The sequence below is a fragment of the Spea bombifrons genome, chromosome 7 (genome assembly GCF_027358695.1).
Source record: "Spea bombifrons isolate aSpeBom1 chromosome 7, aSpeBom1.2.pri, whole genome shotgun sequence".
Taxonomy (NCBI): domain Eukaryota; kingdom Metazoa; phylum Chordata; class Amphibia; order Anura; family Pelobatidae; genus Spea; species Spea bombifrons.
The window spans coordinates 13557128-13584466 of NC_071093.1; the positions used below are offsets into that span (position 1 = coordinate 13557128).

The following is a 27339-nucleotide window of genomic DNA, read 5'->3' on the forward strand; positions in this document are numbered from 1 at the left end:
ATACTGTATACCATGATACTCACATGCTACATCCTTTGTTAAAATGGGTAGAGAGGCGTCACTGGGTGGACCAACACCAGCTTTGTTTTCTGCACTCACTCTGAACTCATATTCATTTCCTTCCACGAGTCCAGTCACTTTCAATCTAAGATCAGAAACTGGTTTCTTTGATGCTCTAACCCATCTCAATCCTTTCTTTTCCTTCCTTTCAACATAGTATCCAGTGATTTCACTACCACCGTCATTTACTGGACGCTTCCAGCAAACAGTTACTGTGGTCTTGGTCACATTTGTTGCTTCTGGTTTTCCTGGAGGTCCCGGTGGACCTAGCATAGAAAAAGATTTAATTATGCCAAAGTTATACTATTATACAGTATTAACACATATTCCATCAGCAACTGAGTTGATAACATAGTTATGGTTAAAAAAGTCTGACACAATAGCGATCAAGGTCAACCTTTTAAAGATATAATTAACTGGACTGACCAAGATGATGGCAATAAAACATTTTATCATTCGCTCAGAGGAAAGAAACAAATCATTCATGACTCTGTAGGCAATCAGAATAAATCATGGGTCAACAGGTTTTAATACTTAGTACCTCAAGTACCTTTTTTTAAAGCTTCTTTACTGTGATGGAGCTTTAGCATCTCTAATAAACAGACCTGAAATTTACTTACCAAAACTATCCACCATTTTCACTGGTTCAGACTGTACAGGTTCACCGACACCATACTGGTTTACAGCAGAAACACGGAAGACATATTCATTTCCTTGGATTAGCTTGCTAACAACATGTCTGCAAGACTGGATATTTTCAGCTACGAGTGTCCAGAGCAAACGGCTGGTTTCTCTCTTTTCCAGAGTGTACGAGATTATTGGAGATCCACCATCTTCAGTAGGAGGTGTCCAGTTAAGTGTGGCTTTCTCTGCAGACACATTGCTCACCTCGATTGGTCCTGGAGGGCCAGGGACATCTAATACTTTTACATACACATGTTCCTCTTTTGTGCCAAAAGGATTGCTTGCAGTAATTGTGTATTCCCCAGAATCCTTACGGGAGGCATATTTAACAGAAAGTGTAGAAGATGTTGGGCCCATGACAATATTCACAATGTCAGAATGTTTAAAGTCCTTTCCGGCTTTTGACCATACAGATGTTGGAGGTGGTTTACCAAGAATGCTTGTGGCAGTCATAACAATGGTATCTCCTGCCTTTACTGTTAAGCCTTCCTTCAAAGCTGGATCTATAACAATAGTTGGTGCCTCTGTAGAAAGAGATGTAACCATAAGTAAGAAGATATTCAAGTAACACTGCATATCTAATGAAAATGTAAACATTTTCGCACATACCATATTCATCTTTGCATATAACGGTTCCTGTAGTTTCTGATGGTGGACTGACAGCTCCGGCCGTATTTTTAGCTTTGATTCTAAATTCATATTTTCCTCCTTCGATGAGGTCATTCACTGTAAATGCACATTCCTGGACATTAACATGATTGGCCTTCATCCAGCTTTTTGCAGGTATGTCACGTTTTTCAACAATATATCCAACAAGCTTGTGTCCACCATCATATTTTGGTTCCGTCCATATGAGTGTTGCTGAATTCCTTGTTACGCTAATCACTTCAGGTTTACCAGGAGGATCTAAAAAAAAATGTACGGTCATTAACACATTATTAACACACATTGCCATGTTTTAGACAGCCTTTTACTGTAGCTAAACTTACCAATTGGATCAAGGGCTATAGCAGACTCAGATGGGAAACTTGGTTTACCTACTCCGGCAAGGTTTATGGCCATAACTCGGAATTCATACTCAAGACCTTCTGTCAGACCTGTAACTCTGAAATCTCTCATCCTCAATGGAGTTGTACTTGCTCTCTTCCACAGCAGACTGTTCTTTTCTTTGTACTCAAGATGATAACCTGCAATAAAACATTATATTTTATAGCAACCATGAACATGTGTTAACTGTTGCTGAAAGGATAAATAAACTACACACAGGTGTCTAGTAGGTTCTAACACACATGTTCTTTTCTTCCAATCATATGAATTACTCTGACAAATCTGGATTAAATAAGTGAGTAATTTTTTATGGTAAATGTATTTATATCACCGTAAAGTGGAGCGGTTAGGTAGCCATATAAAACAGATATGGAATGTTTACCTAAAATATGGGCAGTGTAGTTGAATCTTTTGTAATAAATAAATATGCACACATAAAGTTTACCTGTTATAGGAGAGCCACCAGTCTTCCTTGGATCTACCCAGGTAAGTGTTGCTGAATCATGTCTCATTTCAACAATCTTTGGAGGTGGAGGAGCATCTGGTACATCTACAAGTAACCATCAATGGCATTAGATAACTTGCTTTTTAAATCTGTTTTACTTTCCTACACTAGCTAAAATGAACAATTTTACTTACCAAATGGATGTTTTGCGACAATGGACTCAGACTTCAGACCTTCACCAACACCGTATTTGTTTTCAGCGCTCACTTTGAAGATATACTCTGTACCTTCATGAAGTCTTGTCACTCTAAATGTAGTCTTTTGAACAGCAGAAGCACAAGTTACCCATTTGTTTGTTACAAAATCTCTCTTTTCCAGGATGTAGTTAGTAATTTCAGAACCACCATCATCTTTGGGTGGACCCCAGATAAGTGTAACAGCATCTGCAGTTACTTCATCAAACTTTATAGGACCTGTTGGGATGCCTGGTTTTCCAACAACTTTCACAAATAACGTGGACTCCTTAGTTCCAGCAGGGTTCTTCAAAGTAATTGTGTATTTTGAAGCATCATCTTTCTGGCAGTCCCGCACTGTCAAAATAGTGTTTACTGCTGTAGACTCAACGGTTACTCTTCCTTTGTCAGTCAAGACCTTATCGTCACCTTTCTTCCATGTAACGGTTGGAGCAGGTTTTCCACTTATTGGGATTTTGAGTCTGAAACTGCTTCCTTCTTTGGCAACATGGCACAAATCTGGCAGATCTTTCAAGTCTATGTTGGGTGCAACTGCAAATAAACAAAAACACATATATATATATTCTTCTATGTTCTACCTGCTATTTTTTGTAAATGAAACCAATTCACTACATACCAACATCATCCTTGGCCACAATTGTTATTTCACTTGGAGAACTATAGCCGGCATCATTTTGGGCTGTCACTCTGAAAGTGTATTCCTTGCCTTCCTCCAAATCTTTCATTGTGTATTGTAGGTTCTTGGATTGCGTCACTTCTCTCCACTTGTCCCCATCAGTCAAGAGCTCCACTGAGTAGCCAATGATGCGACTTCCACCATCACTCACTGGTTTTTTCCATGCAATTGTGCAAGATGACTTGGACACTGCCAAAGCCTTTAGATCTTTTACTGGTCCAGGTTTTTCTAGAATATTATAGTAAATTAATGAATGTTACAGTTTCTGGTAGTAAGTGACCTACAGACATCACATTTTATAAGATTCAATATCTTTCACAGTTTTGCCCATCTATCAATCTTATCACTATCACAAGTATCTAGATATGAGAGGTGGGATTTTTACAAACCTCTTAGATAATTCAAGAGCCCTATTATGTCCTAAGTCAGTTTATGAATGCATTTACCTTCTGCTGTAATTCTGCCATACATTTCTCTACCAATTAATGATATATTTGCATTTTTCATACTGTCAAGACTTTTTTCTTACCAGAAGCTTTGACAGCATCATGTGTTTCACATGGTTCACCAATGCCATATTCGTTTTCAGCTAATACTCTGAAAAAGTATGATTTTCCTTCCTCCAGGTTAGAAATCCTAAATGATGTTTTAGCACAGTCAGTAGAGACTGTTGACCAGGCCTTCCTTTCAGCGTCACGCTTCTCAACAATATAGCTTTTCACTGGGCTGCCTCCATCAATGATTGGTGGATCCCATGAAATCATTGCTGAGTCTTTTGATGTTTCTTTAATGACAAGATTGACAGGTGGTCCAGGAGTATCTGTATACAAGAAAAAATACTGGTTATTAAAAAATATACATTTGCTTTAAAGTAAATAAAATAACAATATATAATAACAATATATATAACTTTACGTATGCTTGGCATACTTACCAAGAACCTTGACTACTATAGTATATGTCTTAATACCACTGCTGTTCTCCAAGGTTAAGATGTATTTGCCAGCATCATACTTGTTAACATTTTCGCAACGTAGGAAAGTGTCATGCTCAGTTGTTTTAATATCCAGGCCTTGTCTTTCTTTTAGATTGGCATCTGGTTTCGACCAGGAAATCTTTGGTGGTGGACGTCCTCTTACTGGCACATAAAGCCTCATTGTAACACCAGCACGCAATACAAGAGCCTTTCTCAAATCAGCATCGAGATCTCCTTCTGGGGCAACTGTGGGTAAAATGAAAGTTGTTTACGCAAACAATTAATGGCAATCATCTTATACTGCATAGAGTCTCCATAATCAGATGTCTGTTGTTTAGACTAGCATATGTAAGTATAGCTATATTGTGCTATATGAAACATAAAATACTTATTTTAAAAAATACAAATAATAACATTAATAAAAAGGTGATGGGAGATGATTCTAAAGTACATATAAAGTACACATGCAATTTATATTACCTCTACACTACTGTCACTACTGTATAGTATACATTGTTTATTTAAAAGAAAAAAAAAGGTTATATCGCGTTTTTCTATTACAGGACCTCTCTGAACCAGTATTGTACGTTATTATTATTTCAACATAGCTTTGATGAATGACACACAAAACAGATGCCAGAGTTAGTTACACACACAACAGACTATTCCATCTTTAATGCTGTTTTTTTTTTTTTTTTTTTTTTGACCTTTGGGGGGAAAAAAATACTTACTCAGAATATCTTGAGCCATGTGCTTGTCTGGAACTTCACTAGGATCACTATATCCAACTTTATTCACAGCTGAAACACGGAACTGATACTCTGTTTTTTCCATCAGACCAGTAGCTGTATAGGTAGTATCTTTCAAATTCTTAGGCAAGTTGCATCGTACCCAGTGATCTGTGTCAGCTCTTTTAACTTCAACCAAGTAACCTATAATGGGGCTTCCACCATCATAGGCTGGTTTGCTCCACGATAGACTTATACTGCTTCGTGTTGTGTCAATGACTTTGGGGAAAGCAGGAGGCCCAGGTGGATCTGATAAAAAGGTACAACAAACCAGCATTTAGATCAAAATATTTGGTAAAATGTGAAATTCATCAACAGTGAATATAGATAAGTTCAAGTCAGAAGTTAACTTACACTGTGGATCAACGGCATAAGCTGCTTTTGATGAATTACTAGGCTTGCCAGGTCCAGCCTTGTTCAAGGCAATAACTCTGTACTCGTACTCGTTACCTTCTTGAAGTCCAGTCGCTTTCACAGTTCTTTCAATAACAGGTTTTCTGGTTACCTTAGACCAGGTGAAAGACTTAGTATCACGTTTCTCAAGTATATACCCAGTGATTGGAGATCCTCCATCATCAGCTGGTATTTTCCAGCTTACAGTCATATGATCCTTGGTCATGTTGCTTATAATGGGTGGCTCACATTGGCCAGGCACATCTGTAAAAAAGTTTTAAAATGTCAGAATTATATTATAGTTTACCCTAGCTGAGGTTAAACAACTACAGAGACAGATTACAGGTTGCCTTTACCGTATGGATTCTTGGCAATCACTGATTCTGTTAAAATGTGATCTCCAACACCATATTTGTTTTCAGCTGCAATACGGAATTGATATTCATGCCCTTCAATCAATTTTTCCACACTGCAACTGGTGGTTTGTACGTTTGCCGTAACTTGTGCCCAGTTAGGTCTGCTTGTCTCACGTTTATCAATTACATAATTTGTAATATCAGATCCACCATCTTCAAGTGGTGGCTCCCAGCTGAGCATGGCACGATCAGAATACATATTATTTATCTTCACTGAAGCAGGTGGTCCAGGTTTATCTGAAAGCAAAATTAAATGAGTTTGACGTTTGTAAAAGCAATCATTTACAGGAGTTGACAAATTATTAGCAATACTGACTTACCTAGAACTTTCAGCTTGATTGTTGCTGACTTAGAGCCGCTTGCATTTTCAGCAATAATAGTGTATTCTCCTGTTTCTTTTCGATTAACACTGAACAACTCTAGCAAGCAGAGGTTCCTCTTGGTTGTCATCTTAATACCCTCAGCTGGTTTCACAACATCTGCTCCCTTTTTCCAAGAGATTGCTGGCATAGGTTTACCAAATACCTGAGCATCCAGACATACATTTGATCCAGCTTTAACTGTGATCAGAGATTTCATCTCTATACTGAGATCAATCTTGGGAGGAACTGTAAACAAGATCAATATTGTATCAAAATATATATCTATATTATGTAGTAAGAATGCAAAAAATAATGAAAAAAAATGCTATGCTATTCGTACCATTTTCTGCCTGAATGGTAACTGGGTCTGAAGGTTCAGAAGGCCGGCTGATGTTAATAGCTGTCTTGGCAATTGCTCTGAATTGGTACCTCTCATTTTCTTCCAGATCGGTAACAGTATATTCCTCAGTAGGAATCTGAGATGCCGTGGTGTTGCATTTTACCCACTTCTCACCAGGGAGTTTGCAGGCTTCAACTATATAGCCAATTATCTTACTTCCTCCATCGTGCTTAGGTCTTGTCCAGACAAGGGACACCGTGCTTCTGGTGATGTCAATAACTTCTGGTTTACCAGGTGGATCTGCAAGCACATATCATTATTGAAGTATGTGTGAATATGTAATGGCTGGACTTACATATAGAGATTTCATATGGTACTCACCAACAGGTGTTCTTGCTGTCACGTATTCAGTGGGCTTGCTAGGCTTGCTGGCACCAGCTCTATTTAGAGCAGAAATTCTAAATGTGTACTCTAAACCTTCAACCATACCAACGCAAGGATATTCTGTTGTGCGTACAAGAGTGTCATTGGCTTTCACCCACAGGAGGCTGTTTCTTTCTTTGCGCTCAATCATGTAACCAGTAATGGGGCTTCCACCATCATCATCGGGTCTATCCCATGCCACAAAAATGCAATCTTTGTTGACTTTGGTTACACGGGCATTCTTTGGCTCACTTGGAACATCTGCAATTTTTTAATACAAAATGCAGTGTTAGTCTCTGTTTTCCAGATAAGGATGTAAAGGGAAAATAATATAAACATTACTTACCGAATGGGAACTTTGCAATCATCCTCTCTGAGGTTATTGGTTCAGAAACCCCAAAGCGATTTTCCGCACGGACACGGAAAATATATTCTTGCCCAGGTATTAGCTTTCCTATACGGCAACTGGTTTTGGTAACTGATGCTACTGCTGTGACCCAATCACCTCTGCTTACATCACACTTTTCAACCACATAGTTTGTAATGTTGCTGCCACCATCCTCAAGAGGCAAGTGCCATGAGAGTGTACATGCTTCAGAGTCAATCTCAGAAATTTCGAAAGGATGTTCTGGTGGACCGGGGACATCTATAGACATCAAATAAGAAAATGGTAAATACATGCCCAAATAATTAGTCTACTCCAGGACTGCACAACCCCATTAATAATTTTTGGATTTCCCACCTTGAGCACAGGGATTCCAAAAAATTATTAAAACAATTTTCAAGCAAGTATACACATACCTTCTGGCCTGTTTATGACCCTTGAGGAATTGTGCAGCCCTGGTCTACTCATAGGAAAAAAACAAGGAATTATACATACCCATAATTATCACACGAACTCTCTGTGTAGCAATGCCAGAACTGTTTTCTGCAGAGACAGTATAGTAGCCACTGTCTTTTCTTGTTACATCTTTCATTATCAGAACTGTTGAGTTCTGTGCCTTATGGATAGCCAAACGACCTGAGGGTATTACATCAGCTTCTGCTTTCAGCCATTTGGTTACAGGGAAAGGCTTTCCATAGACATGTGCTTCAATTCTAAGCTTCTGTCCTGCTTTAATGCTGATGTGTTCAGGCAACAAGACCTTTGGAGGCACTAAAAAAAAACCAACAATATGAGTTGAATAGTTGTATGTATAGTTATTCCAGAAAAGCTGCTAGGTTTAACAAGGGCACAAGTGGAAAGATCACTCATGGCCATCAATTATGTTACTTACTGAGTTGCTCTTTGATTTCAAATAATCCCTCGGCTTCCCTGGGTAAGCTCACGCCAACAGAATTTCTTGCTGCTACCCGGAATTTGTATTTTGTGCCTTCTTTAAGACCAACTACTACAATGTTCAGATCTTTCACAACAGAATATTGGGTCCAGTTATGTTCTGGTTGTCCTTCAGCTTGATAACTAATTACATAGCCATCAATTTTGGCTCCACCATCACGTAGTGGGGGTAACCAAGCCAAAGTGGCGCTGTTCTTTGTAATTTCTGTTACATCAAGCTTTTTAGGTGGGTCTGGTTCGCCTGATAAAAAAAGGTTTCAAAATGTTAACACAACCAATAAAAACATTAACAATAAGAATTATTAATAAAGGTGAACAGTATGTTAATACTATTATAGGCATTGTACGTACTTAATGGATCTGTTGCAAGTACAGTTTTAGGTGTGTCTCTTGGAACGCCTGATCCGTATTCATTAACAGCTGTTACTCTGAAGAAGTATTCAGTTCCAGGCACAAGATTAGCAACTTTGAAGCTTGTTTTCTTCCAGTCAGCAGTTACTGTTGCCCATGTCTTCCTGTCTACTTCTCGTTTTTCTAAGATATAATGAGTTACAGGACTTCCACCATCATTTTCTGGAGGCACCCACGAAAGTTGGCATGACATTTTTGTGACCTCAGATACAGTAAATTCAGCAACAGGTCCAGGGGTATCTAGGTGACACAATCTCTGTTAGGGGATCAAAATCTCAAAAAAAAAAATTCTAATAACAAAATGTACAGTGTTTACTTACCAAGTACCCTAACATTGACAAAAACTGCTTTTTCTCCTGCCGCATTGACAAGAGACAATGAGTATTTGCCCGAATCATCACGTGTGGAGTTTGGAATGACAAGGAAAGCCATTGTGTCAAGTAGGTCAACTTGTCCCTTCCTGACAACATTGTCAATACCCATCTTCCTCCATGTAACTTTGGGTGCAGGTCTTCCCCTGACCACTGCAAACAGTCGAATGGGACATCCTGCTCTAACAGTGACTAGTTTTCTCATGCTTGCATCCAAATCAATTTCTGGAGATTCTATGAATAACAAAAATAGGGGAGATTAGAAAAAATTGTTTTCTTTTTACAGATATCCAAATGTAATTTTTAAACTTTAAAAATTACCAAGAATTTCTTTTGGAGTAACAGCCTCTTTCAGTTCAGCAGGTCGACCTATACCAACTTGGTTCTGCGCAGATACTCTGAATTCATATTCTTGTTTATCACTAAGACTGGTAACAGTAAATTGTGTATGGATAAGCTGAGCAGCCACATTGCATCTCTTCCATCCTTCTTCAGGGTCCTTGGTTTCACCTTTAGGTCTCATTTCAACAACATAACCAATAATTGGTGCACCTCCATCATAGACAGGCTTCCCCCATCCAAGGGTAATTGAGGTCTTTGTACTGTCTGTTACTTTGAGGTTTGTTGGGGGACCAGGAGGTTCTAAAATAATAATAAAAGGACAAAAGAGATATTGTTACTACTAGAGAAGAAAAATAAACATGAGAAACAGAAAATCAAAACATGCTATTACCTATTGGGTCTTTGGCAGTAACAGGTCTTGATGGACCACTTGGTTCTCCGAGACCAATTTCATTTTCTGCTTTAACACGGAACTGATACTCATGTCCTGGGATAAGGTTTGTGACTCTCAACCTTCTTTCTGGGATTGCACTCTTATTTACAGCCACCCATCTCAAAGATCGTTTTTCTTTCTTCTCTAGAATATATCCAGTGACAGATTTACCACCATCATATTCAGGTGGATTCCAGACTACTGTCATTTCTTCCTTGCTGACCTTGGTGACTTCTGGAGGCTCAGGAGGACCAGGTCTATCATATCGAGTTTTAGCAGTAATTGGCTTTGTTTCCGTTGGGGGACCTGTACCCATTTTATTTTCTGCACGAACTCTGAAGATGTATTCATTTCCTTCTATGAGCCTAGTTACTTGTGCATGATTTAGTATTACAGAAGAAGAGTAAGTAGTCCACACCATGCGCTTGCTTTCACATTTCTCCAAAATATAGTTCTGAATCTCACAGCCACCATCATCTTCAGGTGTATCCCAACTAAGTGCACATCTGTCACTTGATATATCAGAAACTTTGAGATTTCTTACTGGACCAGGTGCATCAAGCACATTAACAGTAGCATGTGCTGTAAAGCTGCCTGCTGTGTTGGTAGCAGTTATAACATATTTTCCACTGTCAGATCGTCTTGACTTATCAAGACTAAACTTAGAGTAATCTGTTCCATTATCAACTTTGAACCTTGGAGATTTTGTTAAGTCTGCTGCATCTTTATCTTTAGCCCATGTTATCTCTGGCTGAGGTTTCCCTCTAACACCAGCTTCAATTCGTATTGTTTCACCAGCTTTGATAACTAGTGTGCCAACTAATTTCAAATCTAAGGCAGGTTTCATAATTTCTTCCTTGACTAATATCTCAGCTGTTTTTACCCAGTTGCTCTCACCGCCTTCATTCTTGGTCTGTACTCTGAACTGATAGAGTTGATTTTCATGACATCTGTCTACAAGGTAATTGGTTTCTTTGATACTGCCCTTGTGAACCCTTTCCCATTCATCAGAATCCTTAAGCTTTCTCTCAACATGATATGTTAGATTGGGACTTCCACCGTCATAATCTGGTCGCCTCCATTTGAGATAAACAAATGTTTTTCCAACTTCAGCAATATGAAGGTTTTCAGGTTCACCTGGTTTGTCAACTGGGTTAATAGCAAGAATAGGTGTCTTGGTTTCAGTTACAGGACCTGGTCCAACTTTATTTTCCGCACATACTCTGAAGAAATATTCACGGTTTTCTATAAGGGAGGCTTTTATTAAACGCTTAGTGAGATCGGAGGAGATAACAAACCATTGTCTTTGATTTTGTTCTCTGTATTCTACAATGTAGTTTGTTATTTCTGAACCGCCATTGTCTTGTGGATTTTCCCAGGCTACCATGCAAGAGTCTTTAGTGACATAGCTAATCTTTAGGTTTTGGCATGGTCCAGGTCTGTCAAGTACATTCACAACAACCACACCTTGAGCTTGTCCACTGCTGTTCTTTGCTACGATTGTATATTTGCCATGATCAGCTCTAACTGCTGATTTGACATGCAAATCAACATGAGGGAAGTCTTGATTTATCTCAGTCCTATTGTCTTTGGAAACAGATTTGCCATCCTTAGACCATGTTATATCTGGGTCTGGTCTGCCTTTCACACGAGCAGAAATGTGAATTGTTTGGCCCACTCTGACAGTTAATAGATCACGGCATGTCACATCAAGATTAACCTCTGGTGGATGTAGAATATCCTTGGCAATGACAGATTCTGGTAATTCTCTGGGTTCGCCTTCTCCCACTATGTTGGCAGCTTTAATGCGGAACCTGTACTCATTTCCTTCAATTAGACCTGGAACTCTGAATGCACATTGCTTAATGAGGTCATCTGTATTAATTCTGTTCCATTTGGCTGTTCCTGCTTTCTGGCATTCAACAATATATCCCAAAATGGGACTGCCTCCATCTCTGGTAGGCTTGGTCCACACCAAGTCAGCTGTCTCTCTACTCTTGTCCTTAAGTTTAGGATTAATTGGAGGGCCTGGTGGTGAGATAGGTCTGGACGCTTTTATTGGATCAGAAACTGGTGATGGTTTACTTAGACCAGCACTATTTTCAGCAATCACTCTGAACTCATAAGTGTTTCCTTCATAAAGGCCAGTAGCCCTATATTTCAGATCAAGCACTGGTGTCTTGTTTACTCGCACCCATTTGCCAGATATTTCTCTCCGTTCAACAATATAACCACTGATTGGGCTGCCTCCATCAGATTTAGGTATTGTCCATGCGACAGTTGCAGCATTCTCAGTAATGTCAGAAACAACTGGCTTACCAGGTGGTGATGGTGGGTCAAACATATGCTTGGCAACAGTTGGCTGAGATTCTAGAGGTTTACCAATGCCCATCTTATTCTCTGCGCTCACACGGAAAGTATACTCCTTTCCTTTCTGAAGGCGTGGGATCTTGGCCTTAGTTTGAGTGCTTCCTGTACTGACTATTCCCCAGGTCTCTTTCTTGCCTTCACATTTCTCAACAATATAGTTCATTACTGGACTTCCACCATCATCCTTTGGAGGTCTCCAAGAGATAACCATGTGCTCTGGTGTAACTTCAAGAATATTTATTGGGCCTGCTGGTGGTCCAGGAACATCCAGAACTGTTAGATGAAGTGCTACAGTCTTGCTTCCGGCTATATTTGACACTGTTAGGAGATACTCTCCAGTATCTCTTCTTGTACAGTTCTTGATTGTAAGTACAGTTGAGAAACTGTCAGTGTTGATTGTATAGTTGCCTTCTGATTTGATTTCTGCACTGTCAGTAACCCATTTTGCAGTTGGAACTGGGATGCCTCTTATAATTGCTGGAAGTCTTACAGTTGTACCTGCTTTGACTACAAGACCTTCAATTAACTTAACATCCACTTCTATACTTGGAGGTGCTGTAAAAAGAAATAAAAAACATGTAATAATGATACACAAACAAATATGTTATACAATTTACATTTGTCACTTTTTAGAATAAGTTGATTACCCAGTTTTTCTTGGCATTCAATTGGTATGGTGGTATCTGGACGACTGAGTCCTGCAACATTCTGGGCTCTTACACGGAATTTGTATGTGTTTCCATGCTTTAGACCAGTGACAACACATTCTGGTATGGAAACTGTCTTGAAGTTTGTCCAGTCCTCTGCTCCTTCTTCTTGATAGTCAACTACAAAGCCAGTAATTTCAGAACCACCATCACGGTCAGGATAGTTCCAGGCAAGTGAAACTTCAGTCTTGTCTACATCTACATGGTGAAGGTTTTTTGGTGGTCCAGGAGGATCTAAAAGGTACGCAAAAACACAAGTAAGCTTCCAATATTACTGATCTAAATAACAATAATAATTAAGCAATAATAATACTTGACAGATATAAACTAATACTTACAGATTGGATCAATTGCCTTAATCGGTTTAGTTGACTCAATAAAACTACTACGTCCAAACTGGTTCTCTGCAGCAACACGGAACAAATACTGTGTTCCTTCAAGTAGATGTTTAGCCATTGTACTGTGCTTTTTAGATGTAGTTGAGATTGGTACCCATCGAGGAGTTGCAACATCTCGCTTTTCAATCACATAATTGGTTATAGCAGAACCACCATCATCCTCTGGTTCTTTCCAAGTGAGGTAACAAGAATCCTTTCTAATTTCACTGATTTCTAGATTTCTTGGCGGGTCGGGTTTGTCTAAAAAAATTAAATGACAGTGTTAATTTACCTCAAACAGGATGAAAAATGAAACAATATATATTGGTTAGGAAAATATATGTAAACTAGTATGTCTTACCAAGTACTGTAACTTTAACAGAGACAGTCTTACTGCCAGCTTCATTTTCAGCGGTCAATGAATATATTCCTGCATCTTCTTTGGCACAATGGCGAATTTCCAACTTGCTTCCAACAGGTGTGACAACAATATCTGCCTTGGTAGGTACATCCTTATCTTCCTTTTTCCAGGATACTTTGGGGACTGGTATACCCTTAATTACTGCACTGAGTATTAATGTGTTTCCAGCTTTAATTTGTTGTTCCCGTGCCATATTGGCATCAATTATTAGTTCTGGAGGTTCTAGATTTAAACAGAATTACACACAGATTTAGACATACAATAAAATATATTGTATTGTTGTATAGTTTTTTTTTGCAATATTCTCTTCTTACCAAGCCTGTCTTTGACTTGCACTGGGTCCCGAACATAAGCAGGTTCAGATGCACCAGCAGCATTCACAGCCATTATTCTGAATTTGTATGTTTCACCTTCTTTGAGACCAAGTACTGTGTGCTTGGTATCAGGGCAGCCATCAGCTGCATGATTTGATTTTGTCCAGTCTTCATCTCCAACCTTTTGATATTCCACAAGATAACCAATGATCTTGCCCCCACCATCATGTCTTGGTGGGTGCCAAGACAAGTCAACAGAATTCTTGGTTTTGTCAACTGCTTCTGGGTTGACAGGTGGGCTTGGTTTGGCTATAAATAAATAAAACAAAACCAGAATTATTTAACAGATCATTTTATAAAGGTTATCTTAAACTGATGCTCATGCTTAAAGTATTTCATACCAATTGGATCCTTGGCAAATACTGGTTTAGATGGTGGACTGGCATCTCCAACACCAATTTCATTCTCCGCTGATACTCTGAATTCATATTCACATCCTTCAAGTAGATCAGTTACTCTATATTGTGTATCTGGATAAATAGGCTCTTTAGAGACTTTTGCCCATCGGTTGGACATAGTTTCTTTCTTCTCCACAATATAGGCAAATATTGGCTTGCCACCATCTCGTGGTCTATTCCATGTTACCAATGCTGAATTTTTAGTTACATCCTTGATTATTGGCTGCTCAGGTGCCTCAGGAACTCCTGTCAAATTGAAAATAAATTTTTAACAAAATCTGTGACACTTTGATATATTTTTTTAAGTTATATCAGATCTAATGAAATTACATACTGAATCGGTCTTTGGCCTTCATTTCATCAGACAAAAGTGGATCACTTATGCCATATAGATTTTCAGCACAAATTCGAATGGTGTAATCTCTTCCTTCAATTAACTTAGGAACTTTGCATGTGGTTTTGGTAGTTGCTGATGTCACTGGCATCCAGAGGTCTCTATTGCTGTCCTTCTTTTCAACAATGTAATTAGTGATTGCACTACCACCATCATCAAGAGGAGGTTTCCAGGTGACAACCATGTGATCTTTATGGACTTCATCAAAAATGACAGGACCAACAGGTGGCTGAGGTCGATCTATTAGAAATAAGTAGCAACGACAGAAACGTTTACTTACAATCTTTACAATCCAGACATATGCCACTTTTTTGGACTACTAATAACAATTTTATGATCTTACCAACAACAGTGACATGACATGTGCCTTTTCTTGTGCCAGTGCTGTTCTCAACAACCACACAATATTTGCCTGAATCCTCTCTTACTGATTTCAAAATGCCGAGACAGAGGGTGCTTGGAGTTGTTTTTATCTTTGTACGATCACTTTCTTTAACTGATATATCATCTTTCAACCAGTACACCTTGGGAGCTGGCTTGCCTGTATATCGTCCACTCATGGCAAAGGATTCTCCAACTCGTACAATTAGTTTGTCTCTAAAGTCAAGTTCAATTGTTGGTGGAGCTAAAGGAAACAAACAGAATTCTTATTTTAGTGAACACCAAATGTATTATTCTCAGTGGTGTAACGTAAATAAAATTATATCTAAAACATACCTAGTTCATCTTTACATGTAATTGGTTTGGTGCAGAATGAAGGTTTTCCTTGTCCAACAATGTTGACTGCACTAACACGGTATTCATAAGTGTCTCCTTCCTTTAAACCTTCATGAGTGTATTTTCTATCAAGCAACTTTTCTTTAGTAACCCTTGTAAATTTGTCTTTTCCAATCAGGCGGGATTCAAGTACATACATTGTAATGTCAGATCCTCCATTGTATTTTGGTGGATTCCAGCTTAGACTAATTGAGTCTTTGGTAACTGCTGTAATTCTGAGATCTTCAGGACGTTCAGGTACAGCTGAAGATAAATACAAATAGTCAAATTCATGGTCCAACTATTTTACATAGACTTATGTAGGTAAGTGATGATTAAACTACTATAAATGACAGCTACTACAAAATGACATGCAACATTGTTGAACATTTAATTGACAAAAAGATAGACATAAAGAAAGACAGATATCAAAATTACACCATAATGAACACAGTTTTATCAACTTACATATTGGTTCTTTAATAACAAGTTCCGTTGTAGTCTCAACAAATGGTCCCATGCCAATAATATTCTCAGCTGCTATACGGAAAAAGTATGCCACTCCTTGTATTAGGCCTTGAACAGTGGCATTTTGTCTTGTCACGGTGTATGACACTGGTGTCCACCCTCTACGATCAGCCTCACGTTTCTCAATTACATAATTAGTAATTGCTGAGCCCCCATCATCCTCTGGTGAAAACCATGTCAGCTTGCAAGAGTCATTAGTCAGATTTTCAGTCTGAAATGGAAGACTTACTGGCCCAGGCACATCTGTCAATTAGAATAAATATTTATCAGTGAAGCATTGTGAAACACTTAAAGGAGATGTTTGATTGTATGATTTAATTGAATGAGACGTGTTTTCATACCTAATACATCAACAATAATAGTCTTCTTTCTTTCACCTCCTGCATTCTTGGCGACCAGTGTATACATGCCTTGGTGGTTCCTTTGGCACTTCTTAATGACTAAAGACGAGCTTATGGCTGTAGTTTCAACAGTAGCTTCTGAGGGTAAAGCCCTCTCATCTCTACTCCAAATAATTTCTGGAGCAGGCTTTCCAGACACATATGCTATTATACGAATAACACCACCAGCGTGAACCACAATTCTCTCCTTTACACTGGCATCAAGCTGAATGTCAGGTATTACTATAAAAAATAGAGGGATAAAAAAAATGTTCAATCTTAGCAATGATTTCAAGAGGTATTATACTTTATTAAAAATAATATTTATAATATTACTTGTTCTGTCCTTGGCTTCAATAACATCAGTGACATCTCCAGGTTGTCCAACACCAGCGGCATTGACAGCTCTGACTCTAAACCTGTAGAAGCTTCCTTCTTTCAGTCCAGGTACAACAAACTTAGTACCTCTGATTTCTTTATCTTTTGCCTTTACAGATGGTTAAGAGAGGGAATTTGGTTTATTAATGGTATTGCTTGTTATGAAACAGTATTTACATTCATGTCATAACCTATCCCTAATATTTTCTTGGTCCTTTAAAAACTGAATGACTTCAAAACACCCAAAAGCTAGTTCATGTCCCAAACACAATTACTCATTGTTCCACTAACCGCTTTAAACATTAAACATCGGTATTTATAAAATAATCAAGTGACTTGGTTTCATACATTATATTCATTTTGGATGGTGTTCTTTTACTGACCTTTTCCCATTCTTCTTTTCCTTCTTCTTTATATTCTACAAAATATCCAGTTACAGGAGACCCTCCATCTTTAGATGGTGGAGTCCATTCTAAGTCGGCAGAAGACCTTGTCCAGTCTGTAACTTTGGGTATTGGTGGGCCTGGTGGAGCTGAGGAAGACAGAAATTAAATGTCTCTCATCAATATACTTTGAGGAAAGGGAAAGAAACAATCAGAAAGCCAAAACAAGTATATTAACTCACATATGGGATCTCTTGCTGTAGCTGGGTCAGATGGTAGACTTGGAGGACCAACACCAGCAGCGTTAATAGCCATCACACGATATTGATAATCAGTTCCTTCAATAAGCCCTGTGACTTTGTAAGATACACCCAGAGGCATAACCTTGATAGGATCACGATTTACTCTCTTCCACCTCTTTCCAGTGGTTTCCTTCACTTCTAGCCAATAACCAGTTACAGGTGAGCCTCCATCATACTCAGGCTCCTCCCAATTCACCATCATTGAATCACGTGTAATGCTGCTGACTGAGGGTTTATCACATTGTCCAGGGACAGCTGTAAGAGCAAAAGGAGGGGAATTGTTATATTACTGAAAACGGTTGTCGATACTAAAAATGCAGCTGTTGCTTAAAGGTTAAGTAACATATCAGACTTACTGTACAGATTTCTGGCTGTTTCAGGCTCACTGTCAAGGGGTAGCCCAACACCAAACTTGTTTTGAGCCATGATTCGGAAGACATATTCATGGCCTTCAACCAATTTTGGTATAGTGAAGACGCATTCTTTGGCCTCTTTAGTTACCGGTGCCCAAAGTTTCCTATTTGCCTCTCTTTTCTCAATAACATAGTTTGTGATCTTAGAACCTCCATCATCTTTTGGTGGAAGCCAAGCAAGAGTCATTGTATCAGCTGTAATTGATTCAAATTTAATTGGTCCAACTGGTGGTCCAGGGCGTCCTATGAACAAATGGATAATCGAAAATCAATGATGTTATTTAGTGGAACTGGTAAAATGTAAAAAGCAGATTTATAATCTATATGAGATAATAAAACAGACTTACCAAGGATGTTTAGTCGCATTTCTTTTGAATCGACACCTAGATTATTCTCAGCAGTCAGGGTGTACAAGGCTGTGTCATTTCTACGAGACTGGTGGATCAGCAAAGTGCATTCATTCTCACCAACAACTTTATTAACATGTTGATCGTATTGTACTGGTAGCTTATCATCAGGTTTGTTTGGATGTGCCTTAAACCATTTCAGTGTAGGGAAAGGAACTCCCTTAATCTTTGCTATAATACTTATATCTGTTCCTTCTTCAGCCTCTAGGAATTCTTTCAGTTCAATAGATGGTGGACCTGATAAAAATAAACATACACATGAATAAGTGCCACAAACTATTAATGAAAAGCAAACAACAAAAGACACAAATACACATAATCAGTGGGTAGCAAATGTAATGGAGATATAAAAATACCTACCAGAAAAAAAGTATAAAACAGGACTAACTTATAAATTGAGCAACAAACACATTTTTAAACAGGGGGTGTGCTAACTTTACTGGTTGTTAATAGTTTGCAATGTGATTAACAATTGTATTCCTAAAACTCACATGTCTGGTCTTTTACAGAGACTGGGCCGACAGTAGTAGATGGTTTGCTAGGTCCAGCTTCGTTTACAGCCCTCACTCGGAACTCATACTCTCCCCCTTCTTTGAGATCTTCAACAGTGAAGTTTGTCTCTTCTACATCACGTTTATTACATTGTTTCCAAGTCTCTTTGCCTTCTCCAGAGGGATCCCAGACCAAGCGTTCAATGATATAGTGGGTAACAGGAGCCCCACCATCACTCTTTGGTGGTCTCCATGAAAGTGCTACAGAATTTTTTGTGACAAGGCCAACTTTTAGCTTGGTCGGAGGTTCTGGTGGATCTATAAAACAAACCAAATCCAAAAATGATTTTTATGTTTCTGTTATGAAACCTAATTTTTATACCATTTTAGCATATAAAATTAAAGACTGGTGAATGAACAAACTTACGTATGGGATCTCTTGCTTTTGTCCTTTGAATGGTTGCAACTGGTGGCCCAGTTCCAAACTTGTTCTCTGCTGTTACTCTGAAGAAGTATTCCTGTCCAGCAATGAGATCAGGAACTGTATAGGATGTTCCTGCACAATCAGCGGTCACCTTTACCCATGATTTTCCTTCTACTGTCCTCTTTTCCACAATATAGTTCTTAATTCTGTCTCCTCCATCATTGTCAGGGGCTTTCCATGATAGCTTGGCTGTTGACCTTGTTACATCACTTACTTTAAGATCTTTTATTGGCCCAGGTGCATCTGTAAAACATGTTTTAAGTATGAAATCATGTGCAAACGGACATTAGGGAATTGGGCGTGTTTCATTTGTTTATAGATCTTACCTAAAACATTTACTCTGACATTGACAGTTTTCTGTCCAGCTTTGTTCTTTGCTGTAATACTATATTTTCCAGAGTGTCCTCTGTTACAATTAGGAATGATGATTACAGAAGTCGTATCTGTAGACTCAACCTGCAAATGTGGACAATATGTGGTTAGATTGTTTTTTTTTAAAACTACTGTTCACATACATAGAAAAACGCATATGGTCATATTACCTTAGAATCTTCTGGAACATTGTGAACTTGATCCTATATAAAGAGAGAGAAAAGTAATATAAGCATCAAGGCGTATTTAAAAAATAAGAGTTGATAATTTATAGCAAACATGTTTATAATATTACTTTTATCTCCTTCTTTGCTGCTCCTTCAAATTCCCAAGATGTTTTTGGGACAGGTCGGCCACTGATAGTAGCAGTAATTTTAATTGTAGTTCCAGCACGACAGTTCAGAAGATCTTGTGCCCGTAAGTCGATTGAAATGTCAGGTTCCTCTGTTGATAGGCAAATATATAAATAGGGTCAGATATAACTGGATGTATAAAGAATGCCTATGTAGTATTAATAACATGTGCATCTCTTACCTTGAATTTCTTTAACTGGTATTTCTCCAGTACCAAGACTAGGCTCGGATTCACCAGCAGCATTGACAGCTTTTACTCTGAATCTGTATTTCTTGAGCTCCTGTAGGTTGGGAACTACACACTCACACGAAGGGAAAAGCTTATCAGGTTCATTGACCTTTTTCCAGTCTGAACTGCCCTCTTCCTGCATTTCAACAAGGTATCCTTTAATTGGACTGCCACCGTCTTTATCTGGTTTCTTCCATGCCAGAGACACACTTGTTTTGGTTTTGTCCTTTACATCAGGGCATGATGGTGCACTTGGAACATCTATTCAAAATGAACAAATGTTTTAGTTTTTAGCTCAGTTTACATATGTTCTTAATTTAACCCCAACAACAAGTACTTACAGATTGGATCTACAGCCTTTGCGGGATCGGATGGTTCACTGGGAGGACCTACTCCAGCAGCATTGATTGCCATCACTCTGAACTGATATTCCACTCCCTCAATTAAGCGGAGTACGTTATATTCCAATCCCTTCACTGCTGGTTTAGTGACTGGAGCTCTGTTTACACGTCCCCAGTACACACCACCAACTTCTCTCTTCTCCAGCCAATAACCAGTAATTGGAGATCCACCATTGTCCAATGGAGGTTCCCAGGAGACTAACATCGATGAACGTGTGCATTCCGACACCTTTGGCTTTTTGGGAGGACCAGGTAGACCAAATGGATCCTTTATTACTGCCTTGTCAGAAAGGCAGTCATCACTAATACCATACTTGTTCACTGCTCTAACTCTGAACTGATATTCACCATTAGTAGTAAGTTTCCAGACCTGAAAAAATAAATACAAAACACCTACTTGTAAATTTGCTTTCATTTTTAGTGCATAAACATGAAATAAGTTGTGTAAGGTTGTGTTGTATGAATATTCTACCAAAGGCATGGACATTTATCACAATTCAAATATTTTGGAATAGCATCTGCATCATATATTTTATAATGCAATACCACAGCAACAATTTCTAATTAATATAAAGAATATGACAATCTGCAAAGGTAATTTTCAACCTACCCCATATCGCCTCTCAACTACAATATTGGAGACTTCCTCCCAATCAGACTTCTTTTTGCTCGCATCGCGTTTGTCAATTATATAGTTGGTAATTTCACTTCCACCATTGTCTTCTGGTGCATCCCAAATTAAGTAGCATGATTCGGCTTTAATATCAGTAACTGCAAGGTTTCTTGGTGGTGAGGGACGATCTAATTAATTTCAGAAATCACAGGTTATTTAAGGAATACACAAAAAATGAGGTTTCAGTTCAGGAAATAACAGTGGGGAAACATTGCTTACCATATACTTCCACCTTGGCAATGCGATATGCAGATCCAAGCCGGTTAGATGCTGTTACCGTGTATGCACCTTTGTCACTCCTCTGTGCACTAGGTATGATTACCTCTGTCTTTGCATCACCCCTAGATAGTTCTTGCTTTTCAATCTTTACAGCTGGTGTTGACTTCTCTATTACAACTTCATCTTTGGACCATTCTATTTTTGGCATTGGGAGACCAGTTACATCAGCAGGTATATTTACAGGCTCGCCTGCTTTAACTTTGATTGTATCTCCTCTAACAGCTAACCGAAGAGTGACTGTTGGGGGAACTGTAAGAAAAGATGAACAATAAGGATGTTTATGCAAAAGTAAAAAAAAAAAGCCAGAGAACAAACCATACCCACAATTGTTATAAGACAAACAATAGCTAAAAGATTGTACCTTCATCATCCTGAATGACCACATTTAGAGGAAGAGAAGGTTCGCTTTCACCAATATCATTGACAGCCTTGGCACGGAATTCATACATATGAAGCTCTGCAAGATTCTCCACAACAAAGGATGTATCTGGACAGAGTCTCTTGTTGCATCTCTCAAACTCTGTAGTGTCATGTCGTCTCTTTTCAATAATATAGCCTATAATAGGACTACCACCATCATTACGGGGTGGCTTCCAATCCAAAGTTATTGTAGACTTAGTTCTCTCCGTGTAAGTAAATCTTTCAGGTGAACCAGGAGGGCCTGAAATAAAAAATATGTATATATATTTATATATAAACAACAGTTAGAAACAAAGCTATATTTTTGCAGTATCTCCATAATCTTTTTTGTGCATCTCTGCCTATGGGATCATAAATTACCACACAGTTATCTACTGGAGAATTCAGAATGTTACCTTGTGGATCAACAGCAAGAATTGGTCCCAAGTCAACAGGTGGACCACATCCATACTTGTTCTTGGCAATAACACGGAACATATATTCTTGGCCTTCTAAAAGTCCAACAATATCACATTTCGATCTTTCGGTTTCCATTGGCTGCCTCCAAATGTGCATTTTGGCATCCTTTCTTTCAATTATGAAGCCTGTGATGTCACTTCCACCATCATCTAAGGGATCACCCCAGTTAAGCAAAGCCATCTTACGGTTAACAACAACCGGTTTCAAGTCTATAACTGGACCAGGAACATCTGTAAATAAATAATGAATCAATGAGCCATTAAGAGAAAAATATTGAATTATATTTATTGCATAATATTTTATGCTGCATTATTTGAAAAAATCCCACTGCAAAAAGCAAAAGGTTTTCTTACCGAATATCTCAACTCTAGTTGCTGCAGACTTGGTGCCACTTTCATTGCTGGCTGTAATTATATACCTTCCATAGTGTCTTCTTTCTGCATTTGCAATGGTTAATACAGATGTATTTCCAATATTTACAATTTCAGCTCTTTCTTTATCCAGTTCTCCTTCTTCTATAGACCATTGAATTTTAGGTGCAGGGCGTCCAAACACAGTTGCTGGAATTTTTAGAGTTTGTCCTGCCAGAATCTGGATACCATCCTTTACAGAGAGGTCCAATTCAACCATAGGTGGTTCTAAGAGAGCAAATAAATATTTAAATGAATACACTATGAATATACTATAAAGAAATATTTTAAAAATTCTCTAATTAATTACTAGATGTAGCATGGCAGTTTCATAAGATATATGGACGATATTAAGATTGAATCAATTATTTATTTCATAATAAAAGTTGAAATTATATAAATTAAATTATTTTTCAAAATCCAAAAGAAAATATTTACCTTGAGGTTCAAGAACAGTGATGGGATCAGTCAACCCTGGAGGACCTTCACCAGCTGCATTAACAGCACTCACTCGAAGCTTGTAATCTGCACCTTCTCTTATTCCAGTGACTGTGTATTTGCGAATCTTAATTGGCTTATCTGTGCATCGAGACCATTCGTTTGTGCCCATCAACTGCTTATCAACAAAGTAACCAATAATATCTCCACCACCATTATAAAGAGGGGGGTCCCATTCTAGGTCAATTGCAGATGAGCTGGTGTCAATGACTCTTGGAGTTGGTGGACCAGGAAGCACTTAAAAGAAAACATAAATAAAATCCATCACATACTCTGTTGACTACGCTGCAGTTGTCACTCACACAGTATTACAAATAATTTAAGATTTGAGTCATTACTTACATATTGGATCTTGGGCAGTCTTTGGATCTGATGGTACACTGAACTTTCCAACACCTCCTGCATTTTCTGCACACACTCTAAATATATAAGTGAGGCCTTCCAATAGGCCATTAGCTCTCAATTCAAGTGCACTGACAAGTTCTCTGTTGACTCGTGTCCAGTGGGTGCTATTAATTTCACGTTTTTCAATCCAGTATCCTAAAATTGGACTTCCATTGTCTTTTGGTTCTTTCCATTTAACCAACATATCTTTGCTTGTAACCTCTTCAACATCAGGTTTGTCTGGTGCGTCAGGAGGAGCTGCAAAAAAAATTTGTTTTGTATTATTTTCTTCCCCAATAAAACAATGAATGGTTGACTAAATAAAACTACTTAGACTTACTGAATGGATCCTTTGCAACAACAGGTGCAGAAACACATGGTGGCCCTGGACCAAATTTATTTTCAGCTCTAACACGGAAGATATATTCCTTGTCCTCAATAAGTTTTGTTACTGGATATTTGAGGTGTCTCAGTATGGTTGTTACATTAACCCAGCCTAGTTCAGCTTTAGAATTATCTTTCTTCTCCAAAATGTAATTGAGGATTTCACTTCCGCCATCATCCAAGGGAGGTTCCCATTTGCAGATTACTGAGTTTTTCCTGATTTCTTCAAATGTAAAGTTCACTGGTGGACCTGGTGTATCTAATATTGAAACACAAAATAAGCATAATTCCATAATGGGCATATGCAATATATATATATATATATATATATATATATATATATATATATATATATATATATATATATATATATATATATATATATATATATATATATATATATATATATACTGTATAATATATATTATACACAACATTTTTACATTGTGCTTCTACAACATGACTGTGCTTTACTGTTCACACCTACAATTTAAATAAAAATGAACACATTTTGTACTTACCCAGCACATTCACTTGACATGAGGCCTTTGCTACACCATGATCATTTTCGACTCTAATGGTAAATGTTCCATGATCGTCTCGAATAGAATCTCTAACAGATATTGCAGATTCTCCATGTCTACTGTTATCAACAGTCAAACGCTCTGGTAGACGCAGGTGGAATGGCTCTTCTACATCAACTTCCTTCTTTCTGCGGAAGGGCACTACTTTCTCAACTCTCTTTTTGATCTCCTCCGGTCTTATGACTTCATCATTTTTGAGCCATGTGATTGTAGGATAAGGTGATCCAGTTATGTGTGCTTCTAAATTAATTTCTTCTCCCTGCCTAACATCGAGCCCAGATTGTAGACTGCCAGATAGGAACACCTTTGGTGGATCTAATTGGGTAACCAAAAAAGAAAAACAATACAAGTTTGATCTTTCCTTAACTTTCTGGAGTTGTGGCTCTGTTGGTATTGTTTACTCATACTCACCTATAGGATCTACAGCTTTAATTCCTGGAGTAGCACGAGAAGGATCACTAATACCAGCAATATTTTCTGCACGTACACGATACTGATATTCATTTCCTTCTTCCAAGCCCTTTACGGTGTAAGACAATACAGGTACAAGAGAATCATTGCACCTTTCCCACTTTTCACCACCTTTGGGAAGCTTTTCAATGATATAACCTAATATTTTGCAACCTCCATCATACTGGGGAGGTTTCCAAGTCAAAGTTATAGATTTTGAGGATGGGTTGTGAGTATCAACATCAACAGGTGGATCAGGGCGTTCTGCATGAAAAGATCCAAACAAAAGGGTAAATATAGGCACATAATAATATACAAATAATATTTTTATTCTATCTCGAACGCTTACGTTTTGGGTCTTCTGCAATAATTGGGTTTCGAAGTTCAAGGTACTCTCCTCCACCAATCTTGTTAACTGCTTTTACTCTGAAATAATATTCTCCATTTGGAATAAGATCTTTAACATTCCATGTCAGTTTGTTTTCCCCAGACATAACAGGTGTGTATGTTCTTCTGCCAGCTTCTCTGCGCTCAAGAACATAATGTAATATAGGGGTTCCGCCATCATATTCTGGTGGTTCCCAATATACTTTGCATGTGTTCTTGGTGACATCATTTGCTTTAAGATCCTTGCACTGTCCAGGTAAACCTATATGACAAAGATAATCATAGTAAGAATGTGCCAGCATTTTAAGACTTGTATAAAATACGAGCAAGTAGACATTTAATAGTTACCGATCACTTTAACATTAACGGAGCCTGTTGTTGAGCCTATTTTATTTTCAAGAGTAATTGTGTAAACACCAGCATCTCCACGAACCACACTAGACACATCAAGGGTTGCTGAGGTGTAGTCACTCTTTTTTGCAACTCTGTCGCCAATCTTAATATCTCTTCCATCTTTGTGCCAGGTGATAGTGGGCATTGGCACAGCTCTGAAAGGCACTGGGATAGTAAGCTTTTCTCCTTCAACAACAATAAGATCTTGTGTTTTAAGATCAATTGTTGGGTTACCTACAAGAAAATATTTATTGTTAAATAAAGTCTTAGACACAGATTTTGACATTTATGTGGCAACAAGATGCAGGTAAAAGTTACTAATTTCAACTCACAATCTGGGTCTTTGGCAAAAACATTCTCAGAAATCTCAGAAGGATCACTAGCACCAATGGCATTGACTGCTCTAACTCTAAGAATGTACTCTTTGTCAGGAATGATGCCTTCTTCTGCTTTGTATTTCAATTCTTTTACTGGTCGAGAGTTGATTCTCATCCATTTTTCAGTGCCTACTGGACATGCTTCAATGTGATATCCAATAATCGGACTGCCACCATTTTTCTCTGGAGGTTTCCAGGCAATCGAGATATGGTTTCTGCTGGCATCTGTAACATGTAACTCAAGAGGTGGTGATGGAGGACCTGAAAAACAAGAGATGGTTTAATTAAATTAAACACCAATTTAACAAGACCCAATATACAGCAGACCAGTTGACTCCTTTCTTACTTGTGGGATCTTCAATAGGTAGCAGATCTGTAGGCTCGCTTGGATGACCAACACCAGCTTCATTTTCTGCACGGACCTGGAACTGTACTTCTGTACCCTCAATGACATCAGTAACCCTGAACTGACATTCAGGTCCAGATGTCCTTCCAGCTTTCACCCAACGTGTTCCAAGCTTCTCTTTCTTTTCAATGACGTATCTATGAACATATTAAACAATACAGTTAACCACAAAGCTTCTTGATGAGGGCACAGTATATAATTTGTGGGATTAAATTAATACTAGTAAATATTTATAAAATTTGAATGAAGGTGGATGACATTTTACTTCATGTGTGCTCACAGTAACTAGTCTATATACTCTGCTCATAATATTAATATTACTTTTCATGTTATGCTCATTGTTTACCTTTGAATGGGTCTTCCACCATCATTTTTGGGAGCTTCCCACTTCAGTTCAACATGCCTCTTTGTTACATCGACAACTGTAAGGGCATAGGGTGGCCCAGGGGTAGCTGAAAATACAAGATGAATATTAAATACTATATTTAAATATCTCTTAAATCTTATATCTTAAATTACTATATTTAAATATCCCGGTAGCTATGTATGGAAATACT

The 27339-nt window shown here is 38.2% G+C and overlaps 1 protein-coding gene across 1 annotated transcript in view; it reads right to left on the reverse strand.

The window, feature by feature from the left end:
• The window catches only part of TTN (titin), a 201585-nt gene that overhangs the window by 45233 nt on the left and 129013 nt on the right, over nt 1–27339 (reverse strand). Inside the window, exons 190-248 of the mRNA XM_053470904.1 lie at nt 27129–27234; nt 26723–26919; nt 26332–26637; nt 25955–26233; nt 25569–25868; nt 25181–25483; nt 24707–25084; nt 24142–24444; nt 23760–24059; nt 23358–23654; nt 22863–23147; nt 22446–22739; nt 21992–22291; nt 21571–21879; nt 21289–21479; nt 20619–21048; nt 20230–20538; nt 19991–20139; nt 19866–19898; nt 19650–19779; nt 19267–19566; nt 18840–19157; nt 18289–18585; nt 17885–18184; nt 17469–17783; nt 17227–17375; nt 16802–16952; nt 16427–16708; nt 16026–16328; nt 15519–15821; nt 15145–15426; nt 14742–15041; nt 14351–14653; nt 13950–14258; nt 13576–13857; nt 13176–13475; nt 12778–13071; nt 9719–12685; nt 9307–9627; nt 8935–9219; nt 8555–8854; nt 8142–8444; nt 7745–8020; nt 7211–7510; nt 6823–7125; nt 6442–6741; nt 6060–6347; nt 5680–5976; nt 5285–5587; nt 4874–5179; nt 4101–4388; nt 3696–3986; nt 3107–3394; nt 2431–3021; nt 2237–2341; nt 1734–1931; nt 1354–1650; nt 681–1268; nt 24–326 (exon numbers count right to left, since the gene is read on the reverse strand). Coding sequence (XP_053326879.1) covers nt 24–326; nt 681–1268; nt 1354–1650; nt 1734–1931; nt 2237–2341; nt 2431–3021; nt 3107–3394; nt 3696–3986; nt 4101–4388; nt 4874–5179; nt 5285–5587; nt 5680–5976; nt 6060–6347; nt 6442–6741; nt 6823–7125; nt 7211–7510; nt 7745–8020; nt 8142–8444; nt 8555–8854; nt 8935–9219; nt 9307–9627; nt 9719–12685; nt 12778–13071; nt 13176–13475; nt 13576–13857; nt 13950–14258; nt 14351–14653; nt 14742–15041; nt 15145–15426; nt 15519–15821; nt 16026–16328; nt 16427–16708; nt 16802–16952; nt 17227–17375; nt 17469–17783; nt 17885–18184; nt 18289–18585; nt 18840–19157; nt 19267–19566; nt 19650–19779; nt 19866–19898; nt 19991–20139; nt 20230–20538; nt 20619–21048; nt 21289–21479; nt 21571–21879; nt 21992–22291; nt 22446–22739; nt 22863–23147; nt 23358–23654; nt 23760–24059; nt 24142–24444; nt 24707–25084; nt 25181–25483; nt 25569–25868; nt 25955–26233; nt 26332–26637; nt 26723–26919; nt 27129–27234 — 19485 coding nt within the window. The remainder of the gene's footprint in view (nt 1–23; nt 327–680; nt 1269–1353; nt 1651–1733; nt 1932–2236; nt 2342–2430; nt 3022–3106; nt 3395–3695; nt 3987–4100; nt 4389–4873; nt 5180–5284; nt 5588–5679; nt 5977–6059; nt 6348–6441; nt 6742–6822; nt 7126–7210; nt 7511–7744; nt 8021–8141; nt 8445–8554; nt 8855–8934; nt 9220–9306; nt 9628–9718; nt 12686–12777; nt 13072–13175; nt 13476–13575; nt 13858–13949; nt 14259–14350; nt 14654–14741; nt 15042–15144; nt 15427–15518; nt 15822–16025; nt 16329–16426; nt 16709–16801; nt 16953–17226; nt 17376–17468; nt 17784–17884; nt 18185–18288; nt 18586–18839; nt 19158–19266; nt 19567–19649; nt 19780–19865; nt 19899–19990; nt 20140–20229; nt 20539–20618; nt 21049–21288; nt 21480–21570; nt 21880–21991; nt 22292–22445; nt 22740–22862; nt 23148–23357; nt 23655–23759; nt 24060–24141; nt 24445–24706; nt 25085–25180; nt 25484–25568; nt 25869–25954; nt 26234–26331; nt 26638–26722; nt 26920–27128; nt 27235–27339) is intronic.